Source organism: Chrysemys picta, chromosome 9 (genome assembly GCF_011386835.1).
Source record: "Chrysemys picta bellii isolate R12L10 chromosome 9, ASM1138683v2, whole genome shotgun sequence".
In the NCBI taxonomy this organism is placed as follows: domain Eukaryota; kingdom Metazoa; phylum Chordata; order Testudines; family Emydidae; genus Chrysemys; species Chrysemys picta.
In genome coordinates, this window is record NC_088799.1 from 83145503 (window position 1) to 83161089 (window position 15587).

Consider the following 15587-nt stretch of genomic DNA (forward strand, 5'->3'; position numbering starts at 1 on the left):
GTATCCTAAGCAAGGGCAGTGATTTCTGGAGCCCCCAGGCTTTTGAGAGGTTCCTTATTCAAGGTTCCTTATTCTATCTGTAGAGCCTCAGCAACGTGCGTGCAACTCATGGCCTCTATAAGCAGAAGGCTCTGACCAGCAGGCAACTCAGCCTAATTCCTAACTCTGATTTTGAACTCATTTGAGGTGCCAGAAGACATACAAACAGCTCTACTCCCTGCTCTGTGCAAGTGTGCAGGGCTCAACTAGCTCTGATGAGGTGCACAGAGACCATGGTGATGAGCGCAAGATAGACAGAGAAATACCTCACTAAGGCTGCACGGGAGCTGTGTTGCAGTTGCTGCAGCAGTGGGAACTGAACACGCTGTGACAATGCATTAGCTATGACTCAGTGAATTTTCCCTTGTCACTGGACCCAAACATTCATTTAGAATAAATGAGCGATCTTAACTACAGATTGGCCTGAACTGGGCCTCAAGTCTAACCTCCCCACACAAAGAAACGGTGGGGGAGGGTTCAATTTTGGTTCTACCTGCACATGCGAATCCAGAAGGGAGCCTGTTTTCTGGACCCCATTTGGGTGTGACTGAAGTGGCACGAGAACGGCTATTCCCACAAGATTTCCACCATATCAGGCTGAAGCCTTACTAGCTGTTCATCATCGTCTAACCCTAAACTGAGCCCTGGTCCAGCCACAAATCCAGAACCTAATCTGGATCCAGATCCAAACAACTGTCTACTCACTTTTTAACTCTTGCTTCTGAGTCCTGTCCCTGCCCTGTAGCCAGAGCCCTTCTGAGTCTGCCTGTGAAGCTTCAGAGTAAGGGGTGCGTCTAGGGCTCACAGAATAAGACAGATACACAGTGCAGGTGGTGGAGAATTCACCCGTTTTAATAAATAGATTTTAATTAACTCAAACGTCCCTCCTCCCCCAAAAAACAAAATCTCAGCCCAATTAGCAGAGGGTGAATGGATTTGTTCTCTCAGAGTGGGAGAGGAGCTGTGTTTTTAAGACCATCTGCTCATGAGTCCTTTAAAAAAAATGTTGGAGAAGAAAACAAGCTTTAACCTGAGGGGGAGAAAAGAAGGGGGAAGGCGTTCTGGCAGCCTGCGGCAGGGGGCTTTGACAGCGTGTGGGGATGGACGCTGCCACCCTGAACAAGGGTGGTCCTGACAGCTTGGGCTGGGGGCTCTAATCCCCTGCAAAGGGGGGAGTGGTTAACAATCTGTAAGGAAAGGCTTTGACAGCCCCAGGAGGCAGGGAACCAACAGTCTGTTTTGGTTTACTCTGATGCCCAGCTCTACATGGGGGGGGGGGGGGGGGGGCTTGAGATGAGGAGATCTCCTGAGAGCCTGAAGGGAGAGGGGTTTGACAGGGAAATTGCTCCAGTGGCCGATGGGTGGAGGGGCTCTGATTGCTGCCCAGGGAGAAGGAGGGAATTGCCTTGATGGCCTGAACGGCACAGCTCTGATAAGTTAAAGAATGGGTGGTTCCCCTCACAGCCCTGCCTGAGGGTAGCCTCTCAGAACCTGCATTATTGGCTTCTTCTGACAGCCTCCATAGCTGAGAATCTGACCACCTGGGGAAGAGGGGTACTCAGGCAGCTTGTGATGGGAAGCAGGGACACTGACAGCATGGAAGGGAGACTTTGTGGTGAAAGGGGGCCTCTGGCAGTTTGTGATGGGAAGCAGGGACAGTGGCAGGCTGTGAGGGGAGCCTATGTTGATGGAGGGAGCTCTGGAAGCTTGTGAAGGGCAGTGAGGATACTCACAGCCTGTGAGGGGCATTGGTGGAGGTGAGGGCTCTAGTTTTCTGGTTAAAAAATAAACAGTGGTGCTTTGATGTATCTAGTGGTAGGAGAATCCCCTCGGAATCAGTGCTTCTCTCCACTCCACCCCATATGCCTGCATACATCCGGCTTGGCAAAGTGGCTCACTCTGCCTCGTTCTCTGTGCCCCCTAGGGAGATGACATCTTGGATCGGAGCTCCGAATTGATCTACACCGGGGAGATGTCCTGGATTTACCAGCCTTATGGACGGAACCAGCAGCGCGTTTTCTTCCTCTTTGATCACCAGATGGTTCTCTGCAAAAAGGTAATGAAACCCACATGAAATCAGTGCTGTTCAGGGCACAGTGAGGATGAGGCATTCAGTGCCGAGCATCTTTCGAATGAAGCCATCCCAAAACATTTTCCAGGGCTGGAAGACAGCAACTCTCACAAAGTGGGAAATGTAGCAGGGAATAGAGCTGAAATTTAGACCAGGTAGAGTTTTTTTTCCAAGCTAGTTACCATGAGGGGAGACTGCAAGAAACAGGGTTTCTGGCTGTCTCAAGATTTGTTGGGTTGTCCCAGTTTTATTAGGTGGAGCCTGCAGGAATTTTCACCGGTCATAAAACCAGACATCAGAGCCATGTAACATAATGATGTTATGACATTGCATCAGAGCTTGAAGATATTTTGGCAGGACATGATGATGTTGGATTAAGAGGTCACAGGGAAGGATTTGGCCAAGAAAAAGTCCAAAAGGTGGGAATGGTTGTTCCCGGGAGGGAGCAATGGAAGCAGGAAGTAATGTGGGAGGAGGAAAGCAAGTGAGGATGAGTGTCCCACTGTAGGGGAAACAGTAGAAGGCTGGACTGGTGAGCATTACAGTAAGGAATGGATGGAGGGGCAGAGGAAAGTTACAGTGAGGAGAATAGGCAGAGGGGACAGAGGGCAAGGTCACATTGAGGGGAATGGACAGGAGAGGTCAGTGGGGAAGGTCACGGTGAGGGAATGGATGGAGTCACAGGGGAAAGTTACAATAAGGGGAATAGATGGAAGTGCTGGAGAAGGTCACAGTGAGGGAAATGGACAGAGGGAACAGAGGAAGGTCTTGGTGAGGGGAATGGACAGAGGGAACAGAGGAAGGTCTTGGTGAGGGGAATGGCTGCTGTTTTTCCTGTGGAACAAATATGTCGGTTACGAAGCATTTCCCATCTGAGACCTATAAATATGTGCATGAGATGTTTGTCGATTTCTGAGAGAAGCGTAAAAGCTCTGACTGTGTGCTGCAGCTGTTCCCCCAGGATCTGTGGCAGGCACTGAACACCCATGTGGTCAAACCTGAAAATTGCTGTAAAATGAGCAAAAAAATCCACCCTGCTGGATGGCTCGACACCCTGAGCAGAGAAGCAAAAAGTTGTTTTTTTCACACAAAGGATCATGAGGAATGGAAACCAGTGACTCAAACGCTGTTGAGCAGTCTCCTTAGCGTGAGGCCTGACCCTCCATTTTAGACCCAGATTTCCCTCATCCCACCCAGATCTGGCCAGCCTGCATTTCTATCTTGTGCATTCTAGACACCAGAAACACTGAATCACGGAACAGAGGTTATAACACACTGAGAGGATTTTATGCTAGCAGCAAATCCCACCTCCATTTGTCAGCTGCGTGCCTTGCTCATTTTCTCATGTGTCCCTTATTTTGGCTCTTTGCCCCACGTTCACTTTTGGGTGTCGGTTGCAGTGTATGATCTGGAATCAGATGACCCCAGCATTTCTATATGAACTGTGAAACCTGGCACTTGAGCAGACAGGTCAGGGACTCAGTTATAATGGTCATTCCAGCCTGTAGAGGTAACACCAAGCAAAGATCTGGGCTATGCAAGGCTGGCATTGTCTGTCATCTCTCATACAGTGGTGTGTGATCTAAACCTAAGCTTCATGAAACCACCAGCACAAGCTACTTGTTGGCTTATCAGGCACACATCTGAATGGAGGCTCATCATTAAGGTAGGGAAGGGTGATCAAGCGTACCAATCGTGTAACCTTTTAGTATCAGCACTGACATATGTACCAGTGGCTGGCAACCCTGCTGTAAACAATGCTGTCATAATGCGAGCCCCCTGCCTATCAGCCTGTGATGTTGTTCTAGTCTCATTAACATAACCTTGAGTCATTATTCTGACAAAAGACTAAGGAAAGCATCAGTATCTGAAGTGACAGAGCTCATAAATCCTGGATATTTCTGTCTTCCGAGAGATCTGAACTCATCGACTTTTGTGCTGTAGATATACATGCAGGGGGAGTCCCTTGGATCAACTGCAAGCCTGAATGAGAATAACCCACGGATGCCACAGCCCTGCCTTCTCAGGCTGTGTTCTTGTCAGGTCTCGTATGTGAAGTGAGGGTTGAGCATGGTCAAAATGTGGATGGGAGCCCTCCAAGGAATACCCAGGTACTGAGAAAATAGTGTGGATGGCTCTTAAGTCACTATGGAACCACTGCTCCAGCACTAGGGGCAGCTGTGGCCTGGATAATTCAGGAGGGTGGTATTTTTCCTTCTGAGTTACGGCTGACTGGATTTCTGCTTTCTGAAGATTTTTTTTCTTTCTTTCTCATTGCTTTTCCTTTTACACTCTTCCTGGCACTGTGAAATGAACTCCTATAGTCAGAGAACAGTCAAGCTGAGACCGAGCATATAAGCAGCTTGATTTGAACTTAGCTCCTAAACTTCCACCGTGACTCTGAATTTCTAATTTCTTAAAGCAAAATTCAGTTTTGTTTGCATCAGGCCTGCTCATGCAAGGTAATGAGCATCTCCTGAAAGATGCCAAATGGCCTCAAGTCCCATTGGAATCAGACACAGGCCTTCAGTGAGGTCACTGGGAGCTGAGGGTGCTCAGTGGCAAGGATTGGGTCTGTTAAGTTCACACACTAGCACCTTCTCCCCTTATTCACTCATTCTGACACTTCCTTTCGCTCATATATATCAGTTCCTCCACTCAGTAGGGTTTGGAGGACACCACATTCCATGCATGTCTTCACAGGAGAATCGAACAAGACCCCTAATCATTTTGAGGTCTATCCTAGCTCATCGGGTGGGTATCAGCCCATTTCCGGGAGGAAAAGAATTCATATCGGAAAATGAACAAGCACTAGCGGTACTAGTTGGCACTCTTGTAAGGCACAGAGGTTAAGAGTTGAAGGTAGTGTCCCTGGTGACTAAACTAACCACTCATCTTGTGAAGCCATCCCTCCAGGTCAGGATGGCCACACAGGTTTACAGGCCCTTTGTGTGTCTGCAGTACCTGCCTCTGTCTGTGCATTATTGATTGTGCTTATGATGTTAATCTTGTACCTTTGCCAGCACGAAAATCCAGTTTTTATTTTTTTAAATGTGTGTTTTTAAGCACGTTCTTCCTTCTTTATAGCAGTGTCCTTGAGTATTATTTTAAAGATTGTCTGAATAAGGAATTGACACTAGAGTTATCCCACAGTTTGGATTCACACATGCTGTAGACTTAAACCAAAGTCATATACAGCATGTGTTGTCATGACACTGGGGTCAGGCTCTCCTGTTGGGGATTACAAGAAGCAGCCAATTAGCTAATTAGGATTCAGAGAGGTTCAGACAAGTCCAGTATTGCCTACCCCATGCACTGAAAAATCATGAGTCGAGCCTCAAAAAATCATCATGTTGGCTTAAAAATCAGGAGATTTACAAATATAGTAAGATTGGGTTCTTTTGCTTTGCCTTCTGGTTTTGGAACCTTTAGGGTGCACTCAGGTCAAGTTTGCAGGCTTTTCTCCCCAGTGGTAGAGACTGAAACTTACTTTTTTTAAAAAATGGAAGCTGAGGGTCTCTCGTGGTCATGTGACTTCAGGAGCCAGGGCTTTAAGGAAAACACTAATTATCACAAGACTTGTGCTCACACTGGGAGAGTTGGCAACATTGTCTTGCTCTCTCCTCAGCTCCAATGCAGTTTTTCCCCAAGTTGCTTCTCCACAGCACTGCCTCGTGCTGTACTGCTTCTTCCTGGAGTGCGCTTCTCGTCTTTGTTCACCCCGATCAATCAGTTTGGGCCATTGCATTTGGTACCTCCAGCAAAAAAGCGTTCTACCCTATCCCAAGCCTCCGCTTACCTGAACCGAAGCTTCACTTCACCTTGCCCACTGCTCTCTCAAGATAATACCAATGAAAATGACAAGTATTCACGCTGCCATGCAGGAATTCTGCCCCTGAACTACCCGCAGGTAGGCTGAGTTGGATGGAGGATGTGACTCTGTCTCAGTGACTGACTTCCATTTACTGCATTAAGCAAACCGGTCTCTAGTGCTAAACTGAGAAAGCGGATTATCACAAAGTCTTTTTTGTCTCTCCCATGTTCTCCCAGCTCCTTTTAATTCTTCTTGGGAAGCGACCGGGACACAATCACTTTTTCTTCTGCTTCCTTCTTTATCTGTCACATCTCTGTAAAAGTCTCCTACAGCCCAACTCATTCCCTTCTCTCCTCCCCCCTGCTTTCCTCTCAGTTCACGTCAGCTCCTGGAAAACGTTGGCACCCACAGCCGTACACACATTATGCATGGTGTGCACCATTGGAAAGATGTCAATAGGGCTGCCCGGGGGAGGGGGCTCAAAAGGTGCATGCCAGGTCTCAGCGCCGCTCACTGAAATTTTAGTTTTTTAAGCGTGTGTTGTGCTGCGACGTGTAAGATTCAAAAGTGTGTGCTTAGATGCCATGCTAAACGAAAGTGAGAGTGGTTCAGCTGTGTATAACATGACAAATTTCGGAGAGTGCCTGCTGAGTATACCTCAATTCCTTTTCCAGCTCACATACATTTCTAAGGAGTCAGCAACCCCTTACACCTGAGGTACTGCTTTCTGCATACATCATACAGGCTTTTACATTTTCAGTACTGTAGTGGGAGAGCACGACATGGGCTAGTGGCCTGAGCAGGGGAGTGGGATTCAGGATCTCTCCAGTTCTAATCCCAGCACTGACAGATTCCTTTGTCTTAACCTCAGCATTGATTTCTCTGGTCTATAAAATGTCAAGGGCATAGTGTCTGGATTAATCAGTAGAGCACTTTAAAAAGTATGATGTATTATTGGCTGTAGGGTCTTAGAGGGGTAACTTAGCCTTTGTGATGCCATGGAATTCATGTGCTGGAGAAGATTCCATCTCATCTACTTTTGTCCAGTTTCTTCATAGCTGATTTACATGTAGAGGGTTATTCATTTTATGAGATCTATTCTATCATGGTGTCTTGCCCCAGAGTTACTGTATTTCAAAATGCTGCTTCTGCTAGGCAGCTTACTGCAGGCTACATCTACATTTGGAGTGGGGGGTGTGGTTCCAGTTCGCGAAGACATACTCATGCTAGCTCTCATCGAGCTGCGGTAGCACAGGTGAGCGGTGGTACAGGCTCCATTGAGTTCAGGTGGGTTTGTACTAGGTGCAACTAGCCTCTCCTGGCTGCTCATGCTCCTGCCTGAGTTGGATTCAGTTCTTTGCAACACAAGGAAACTTTAGTCTATTCGATTAACTTCAGGCTGTTCCAGCAGACCTTTAGTTGGATGGGAATGGAGAGGCCATCTTCTCATGGTTGTTTCTCCAAAGTGCTAGCAACAGAATGGTGGAGGCAGAAGAAAGAGATAATATGTGAGCAAAAGTGTTGCCGTCTCTTCTTGTTCTCTGAACTGGAACGTGGCTGTAGAGTATGTGGTTAACCACAACATGGGTTTTGCAGAAGAAACTGTGGGTTGGTTTCCGTAATGTGAAAATCCTTGTATGAGGGGAAGAAGGGAATCAACGGAGTGGGAGGCAAGCACTGCCCTCTGCTCCATTTATCATCTGTCTATAACCAGGGAAGAATAATACATATTCCAGTAGAGTAACCTTAATTACCAAGAGATGAAGTCAATCCTAACTGATGTTAGAGTTAAAAGATTGCCTTAAAGGCATAGAGCCTCTTTTTCTCCCCTCCCTGAAGTTGAGAGAGTTTGACACAGAGATACTTTAAATTTACAAATCACATCACTTAACATCTGGCATTCTGACACGGAGTATTAATTATGATCTTAGCTTGTTATGTCTTGGGGTACTCAAGGGGCATATGGTGTAATAGACGGTGGATCTGCAATGTTTCTCCTCTGGCTCGCAGCCCTAGTTTCCCCAAAGGGTGCAAAAGCACATTGGCATCAGATTAGAAGTGACAGGAGAACAGGCAAAGGGTTAAAAATGTTTATGTATTGAATTAGGCATTCCTTTTGTCAAGGGTGGAGCTGCTCTAGATGGGGCTTCCTGTTCAGCACCTCCTGACAGAGCGGAAAAAGATCAGTGGCTGCGTGAAATGCATTTGGATTTCATTTGCACTTTTAATGTGTCTGTTGTAATCAAGATGCAATGTAAATTCCAGGTTGTCGTTCCCCTGAGCTCCAGGAGCAAAGACTGTTGGGCGAGAGGCAGAATGAGAACAGCTTAATAGCAATAGCAGACCATTCTGCTAGGAATAGCTGCACTATCTGAAGTATTATTGTTTTACTCACTGGCTGTAATGCCGTTGAAGGACAAGGTTCCATGCAGTGAGTTTAAAGAGACAATCCCCTGCCCTTAGATTTTTATATTTGAGACGGTCCAATTCCTCTATAGCCCTTTTTGAAAACACACGAGTGACACCTTGCTCCAAGCTGCAACCCAATCAAAACAAAATTCTCGCTCTCACTTCAATCCAACGGGGTCTTGCAGTTCTCTCCTAGAATCTGACTTGCAAAGACAGTGAAAGGCTGGGACAGCTACTAGTCCATTTGTGTTATTTTAGGTGGTTTTCCAGTCACATGGAGCATGGTTATATTTTTCCATCCTCTTCTCCCCATCACTGGGGCATTCAATGAAAACCCCTGTGCTGCCAGCCACTCCTGATTCCAGCCTGCAGAGTGGGGGTGAGGGGAACAGGTCAACTTGTATTTCAAATGGCAGTACCATAGAGAGTTGGCGATTGTATATTGCACTTGCAGTCAAGGCGTTTTAGATTGTGGCCGTGTGAGGTGCCATAGGTTAAACATGGTCAAGCCTAATCTGCCCTTGTGTAAGACCAGGGCTGGCTCCAGGCACCAGCTTCTCAAGCAGGTGCTTGGGGCGGCGGCTCCGGAGAGGGGTGGCACGTCCAGGTATTCAGCGGCAATTCAGCGGACGGTCCCTCACTCCGCCTGGGAGCGAAGGACCTCCCGCCGAATTGCATCCGCAGATCGCGATAGCGATTGCGGCTTTTTTGTTTTGTTTTGTTTTGGCTGCTTGGGGCGGCCAAAACCCGGGAGCCGGCCCTGTGTAAGACACCACCAAGGAAAACCCAGGAGACTGAGGAAGGTGATTCAGCACAGAGTACTCCTCCCAGTGCCCTGGCTTGATGTCTAACGCCAGGCTTTTGAGAGGTATCAGGTCAACTGATATTATTTACTACGTACCTAGCATGCAACGGGGGAAGGGCTCTTCTGTCAACCCACTCTCTAACCCGGGGCTAGAACCCTACATAAAGCTGCTGAAGTTCTGCTAATTCACTGTGGCAGGTGCTGCTTGTTAGTGGGTGTGGCCCTCTAGAGAGGTAGCTAGGACAGACGATGTCCTGGGAAGCAAGATCACTAGGGCCAGCCAAGCTCAAGGAGGAAGCTTATGCTGAGGCTTATATTGCGTTAGTTATCAATAAAGCCAAAATCCAGAAAGGGGATGAGTTTGGATGTTGCCTCAGGCCCTGTGTGCTCTGTTGTGTGTGGGGATGGGACTTAGTCTGTTCATATAAAATAAAGGTGTGCAAAATGCCAACTGCCAAATTCATTCATGGTGTAATTACCTCAGGTCTCTGCCCTGAGGAGCAGAAAGTTGAGCCCTCGTGCTGCAATGTTCTCTCACCATTACCATTTGAAAACCCTGAGAACAAATTGAAGGAGTCAGAAAAACAAGTTGACGTATCCGAAGAAGGGTTTCCTATCTCTCCCTGTTGCTAATTTATTAGAAACAAAATCATCCTTGCCTCACTGCTTTGGATGCAATGTGACTGGGCTTTAGGTGGAATGAGACATCAAAATGCCACTGATGTTCCACAAAACATACTGAGCAAAAGAACATTTCCGCATAAATGCTTTCAGCTCCTCTCTCTCCTCCTCCCTCGCCCCATGCTTCATGAAACTGGCAAGAATGAATCAAGTGTCTCTTTCAAAACTCACTAGACAAGCACGACTGAATAATTTGGCAGGAATCTGGCGACCTCCCAACACAGCCGTCCTTGTGAGGGAAGGGATTACATAAACTTGTGTCTCGTGGATTTGGGTTCCTCTCTCTTCACATATCAGCCACTGAGGATACAAGTAATAAGCACTTCCCCTCTTCATAGAGATTCTCTGGCAGTAGCTGAGTGCTTTAAGTTGTATCCAGGGAGTTCGAGCTACATTTTATTGCTTCTAATATGATCCAGCGCTCCCTGATGCATTCTAAGGCCCTGAGTTCCTATGCGCTGGTTGTGGTTCAGTCTAAATTGTTATGGCCCAAAGACAGTGTAGCAGCAAAGTGCACCGTCACTGATGTCTTTGTGTCCTCTTATTTCTTTGACTTGATATGTGAGTGACCTAGAGCTAAGAGGAGAAATGGGGTGTTTCACCCAAAGAAGGTTTGGGAGTCATAAGAGCTACAACAAAGTCAGCGCCAGAAGCACCATCCAGGGAATGATAATTACACTGATCTGAGTTCATGACTTGCCAGTTCGGGCCATATTAACCCTTGGTGTAACGCCATTGACTTCAGTAAAGTTACACAAGGGGATGAATTTGGCCCCTCCAGTGTTGGACCAGGGCCAGATTAAATCCTGCTGGACTAATTTCTAAGTCTGATGTTACACTGTCCAGATTCGGTGCTAGAAACAAATGTTAGCAGCTCGTGAGATATCCGGTATTAAAACGCCCTGTATGGGCCTGCAATGCCCCTAGCTCGATAGAAAACAAAACTGTTTCATAATAGACATTTATACAGCAGCTTTCATACAAAACGAGCCCAAAAGCAGATTACCAGCATACAGCACCACTGAAATGCAGCCAGCTGTGGAGAGGATAGTAGCATACATACACACACAATACACCATTGGAGGAATGCACAGTGGAGGAATGGAAAATCAGGCCCAAGGCATCTCAAGTTAAATGAGCAAGACACTTTTGAAAATGTTGTCCTTATGTCCCTGCAAAGCAGAGCAGATCTCATTCTTTTAAAGGGTCACGCTTAGGTAGTTTAGGTCCCAAATGTAAGTAATGGGGATTTTTTTTTTAATTTACAAAACTGAATAATACTGAAAAAAATGAAAATACCACGAGACCCATTGTAAAACAGTGTAGTGTGCCATACCCCCATTTCTTGCTGCAGACTGTGGGGGTGGGGAGAAGGAAGGGCAGAAACGGGCAGCAAGGTGGGAAAATGAGGACAGATTTGAGGAATACGTTGAAAAAATTGATTTCCCCCATCCACCCAGCTTGACCACTGTCCAAAACAACTAGAAATCACCAGAGATGAGCCTGAACCACACTGGTGGTTTGGTTCCAAAACCCAGATCTGCCTTTGCCCAAAGTTTGCATTTATATCAGTGGTTTGTTATAGGCCTGTGGTATAATCATGTGCTAATTTGAGGGCTCTGCCTGACATCTGAAGATGACTGAGCTTGTAGTTATGTAACGTTTTCTCTTTCAAGTGTCTCCTTAAAACGCAGCTCTCCCATGATGCCTACTAAACCCTCAACATTGGCCAGGCAAATGATGTGCTAGGATTGCTGCTTTTTACACTAATCATAATCATCTCACTTTTGCCTCATGTTTCGTTCTGTCTGCTTGTTGTATCCACCTCTGTCTTATATTTAGATTATTAGCTCTTCAGGGAAGGGATTGTCTTTTCATTATATGTGTGTACAGTGCCTCGCACAATGGGGCCTGCATCGCTGATTAGCTTGTAGGTCCTACAAATAAATTAATACTAATCAGGGGCGGCTCTATGGTTTTTGGCACCCCAAGCACAGCAGTCAGGTGGCTTTCGGCGGCACACCTTCGGGCAGTCCGCTGGTCACACAGATTTGGTGGCATGCCTGCAGGAGGTCCGCCGGTGCCGCACTTTCAGCATTCCTGCCACTGAATTCCCGCCGAAACCGCGGGACCGTCGGACCTCCCACAGGCATGCTGCCGAAGGCAGCCTGACTGCCCCCACGGCTTGCCGCCCCAGGCACGCACTTGCTGCGCTGGTGCCTGGAGCCGCCCCTGATACTAATAATAAAGAGTTCAGAGCAGAAAGTTCACCATTCATAATTGCAGCAAAAGAACAGCGTGACATTTTGCAGATGGTTTGTGCTGAGCAGGGAATGTGGGGAGCAGGTGAAAGATTCCCCAGATGCCTTGAAACATTTCTTGAAAGAAAAATTAAAACAGCTGAGCTAGGTTTGCATCTCTCCTTCAATTCTCCCTTTTCCTCAAACTTGCTAAGTAGTTCTTCAGAGAACCTTGAAGTGCTGATCAAAGCATCACATGGTATCATGTGGAAGACGAGTGATTGGAGCTCTTGGGTGACTTCTTTGAATAGGAAAAGGGGAAAATAACCACCAACAAAAAAACAATATCCCCAGATAAGAGTCAGTTCAAAGATTCTGAGTGGATATTGAAAAATGTTTGCATTCCACATCACCTAGCACACATGCATACCAGAACTCCCAACACCCATTCAGGATAGTGCATGCTCACACACCAACACTAACACCCCCACACAGCTTTTCTTACTGACATTTCAGAGTGGAAATAAGCAACCACCACTTCTGTAATGCTTTACTCACAGTACACGCTGTGTCACCGTTTCACTTCCAGCACCACTGAGCCCACCCATTACATTTTCTTACTAGTTTGCTGAAGGGGTGACAGGGGAAATAAATTGTCCTTCAAAGTGTTTTCTTCCAGCCAGACTTTTAAAGTTCAATGTTAATCACAGAATCATAGATCATCAGATCAGCTTGTTGGGCCATCAAGTCCTGCAGTGGCTACTAAGCCTGATCAGGCAAAGTGTTTAAGCATGTGCTTACTTTGAGTATATAGGTAGCATTGATGTCAATTGGACTATTTATATGCTTAAAGTTAAACACATGTTTGAGGCACAATTCATAGAATCATAGAAGATTAGGGTTGGAAGAGACCTCAGGAAGTCATCTAATCCAATTCCCTGCTCAAAGCAGAGCCAACACCAACTAAATCATCCCAGCCAAGGCTTTGTCAAGCCGGGCCTTAAAAACCTCTAAGGATGGAGATTCCACCTTAAACAGATTACTGCAACAGAAGTTCAGTTAAACAGAACTCAAGTCTCAAAGATCTGATTCTGGCAACAGATTTCTAGTTAGGTAGCATCAGGGCCGGCTCCAGGGGCGGCAGATTGTTGGAGGTGGCATTCTGCCCAATCCTAGGGCAGCACGGCCGCTTTTTTGTTTTGTTTTGTTCTTGTTCCGCTCCAGCCACCCTGTAGGGGGCGGCGGCGCGGAGAACCAGAGCGCCCTGCAGGACAGTCCTCTTCCTTCCCTCCTCACCGACCGGAGCGGAGCCCTCGTGACAGGTGGCAGCGCAGTGGGAGGGGCCGCGTGGCAGCGCCTCTGCTGTAGCCCTGGCCGCCCCCTTCTCTCTCTCTCCCGCCTGCTCCCTCCCTTTCCCCTTCCCCCAAGCCGGTCCCCCTGCACCCGCGCCGCAGGTTTTTTTTTTCTTTTTTTTTGCTTTGCCGTTCTGGCCGCCCCGGTTTTTTTTGCTTGGGGCGGCCAAAAAGCCAGAGCCGGCCCTGGGTATCATGTCCTTCCCCATCCCATTTGTGCCATCCCCCTGGTACATGCCATCAGAAGAACATTTGGAAGAATTTGGGAAACTAGGTCAATGTAGGCTGTGGTAGCATCACATCTACCATCACTGCTTTGCTTTTGCAGCCTAGGAAACCTTCTCTGTGTGACCATTTGATCTTCACGTTCTAAAACCACTAAGATCATATGCTGAAATATTGTTATTATATTTTGCAGTTCTAAAAATTTCAAAGTCCCTTTTACAGATTAATTAGTTGCAACTCACAACATCCCTGTGTGATAGGCAAATATCCCCCTTTTAAAGATGGGGAAACTGAGGCACAGAGGCGTTGTGATTCATCCAACGTCATACAGCAAGTTATTATCAGATCAGGATTAGAACTGTAGCGTCATGACTCCGATCCTTGTGCTTTAAGCACTGCACAATGCTTTCTCTCCTATTAACCTTTTACACATTAGAACACACGAGAGTTTGGGAACCAAAAGAAGTATCCTCAGCGGAAAGACCAATATCGTACGTGTGCAACAAAATATATCTAATGTATATTATGCAAGTAGTATCTTTTATATAGTGGGCTTATAGGAGAGATATATTGACTCACATTAATTCAGGTGAAAATGACCCTTTCCATCTGTGCGTTGGGATGGTTCCCTGATTCTCAGGTTCAGTCTGCACTGGTCCCCATTGCAAAGAGAGTAAGAGCAGCTGAGAGGTTGCTCTGACTTATGACAGTGGAGGATAGATGAAGCAGAGCTCTACCATACCGCCGCCTCCCACAATCCTGACAAGCCCTCTCCAACACTCAGCATGACTCTTATATTGGTGGGGTGGCAGCTGACACAGCAGCCATATGCTCGCAAGTTCTCTTGTTCCATGGAGTGTCCTGCTGGCCATTTGTACTGAGATTTCAATTGGGAACCTGGCTCTCTATGTGCATGAAACACATAATGCTCTTTCCACCTGAGCTCGTAGCCTTCTGCAGGATAAGACAGGTACACATCTATCAACTGAAAAGCAGATGCATGAGCACACACCTATGCCCTCTAGAGGGCTGGAGGATTAAATATTTAGGACCTAATTTGAAAGGTGCCTCCTTCTGCCATTCTGGTTTGCTTCCCCTTAGAACTGCAACAGTCCTACCTGTTCTTATCAAATAAACACCCTTCCTCTCCTCCTTCATATGCCTCCTTTATACCCCCCCTCTTCAGGCTGTCCCTTTTCCCATTATCCAAACACCTGTTTTCTTTTGTCTTCTGTGTGGTTATCTGTCAAGGCTGTATCCCCACTTTGAACTTTAGGGTACAAATGTAGGGGCCTGCATGAAAACTTCTAAGCTTAACTACCAGCTTAGGTCTGGTCCGCTGCCACCATCCCAATGGATTCCCTCCCTGGGAAGCCTTGAGAAACCTTTCACCAATTCCCTGGTGAATACAGATCCAACCCCCTTGGATCTAAAACAAGGAAAAAATCAATCAGGTTCTTTAAAAAAAGGCTTTTAATTAAAGAAAAAGGTAAAAATCGTCTCTGTAAAATCAGTATGGAAAATAACTTTACAGGGTAATCAAACTTAAAGAGCTCAGAGGACTCCCCTCTAGTCTTAGGTTCAAAGTACAGCAAACAAAGATAAACACTCTAGTAAAAGGTACATTTACAAGTTGAGAAAACAAAGTAAAACTAAGACGCCTTGCCTGGCTATTTACTTACAAGTTTGAAATAGGAGAGACATGTTTAGAAAGATGCGGAGAACCTGGATTGATGTCTGGTCCCTCTCAGTCCCTAGAGCGAACGAACAACCCAAACAAAGAGCACAAACAAAAGCCTTCCCCCCCCCAAAATGTGAAAGTATCTTGTCCCCTTATTGGTCCTTTAGGTCAGATGCCAGCCAGGTTACCTGAGCTTCTTAACCCTTTACAGGGAAAAGGATTTTGGAGTCTCTGGCCAGGAGGGATTTTATAGTACTGTACACAGGACAG

General features: G+C 46.6%; 1 protein-coding gene across 13 annotated transcripts in view; it reads left to right on the forward strand.

Annotated features, from left to right (window-relative positions):
* ARHGEF9 (Cdc42 guanine nucleotide exchange factor 9) overlaps window positions 1-15587 on the forward strand; it is a 324587-nt gene that overhangs the window by 284611 nt on the left and 24389 nt on the right. For all 13 annotated transcript variants that reach the window (XM_065557243.1, XM_005295667.5, XM_065557244.1 and 10 more), the window contains one exon: window positions 1964-2095. In XM_065557243.1, coding sequence (XP_065413315.1) covers window positions 1964-2095 — 132 coding nt within the window. The remainder of the gene's footprint in view (window positions 1-1963; window positions 2096-15587) is intronic.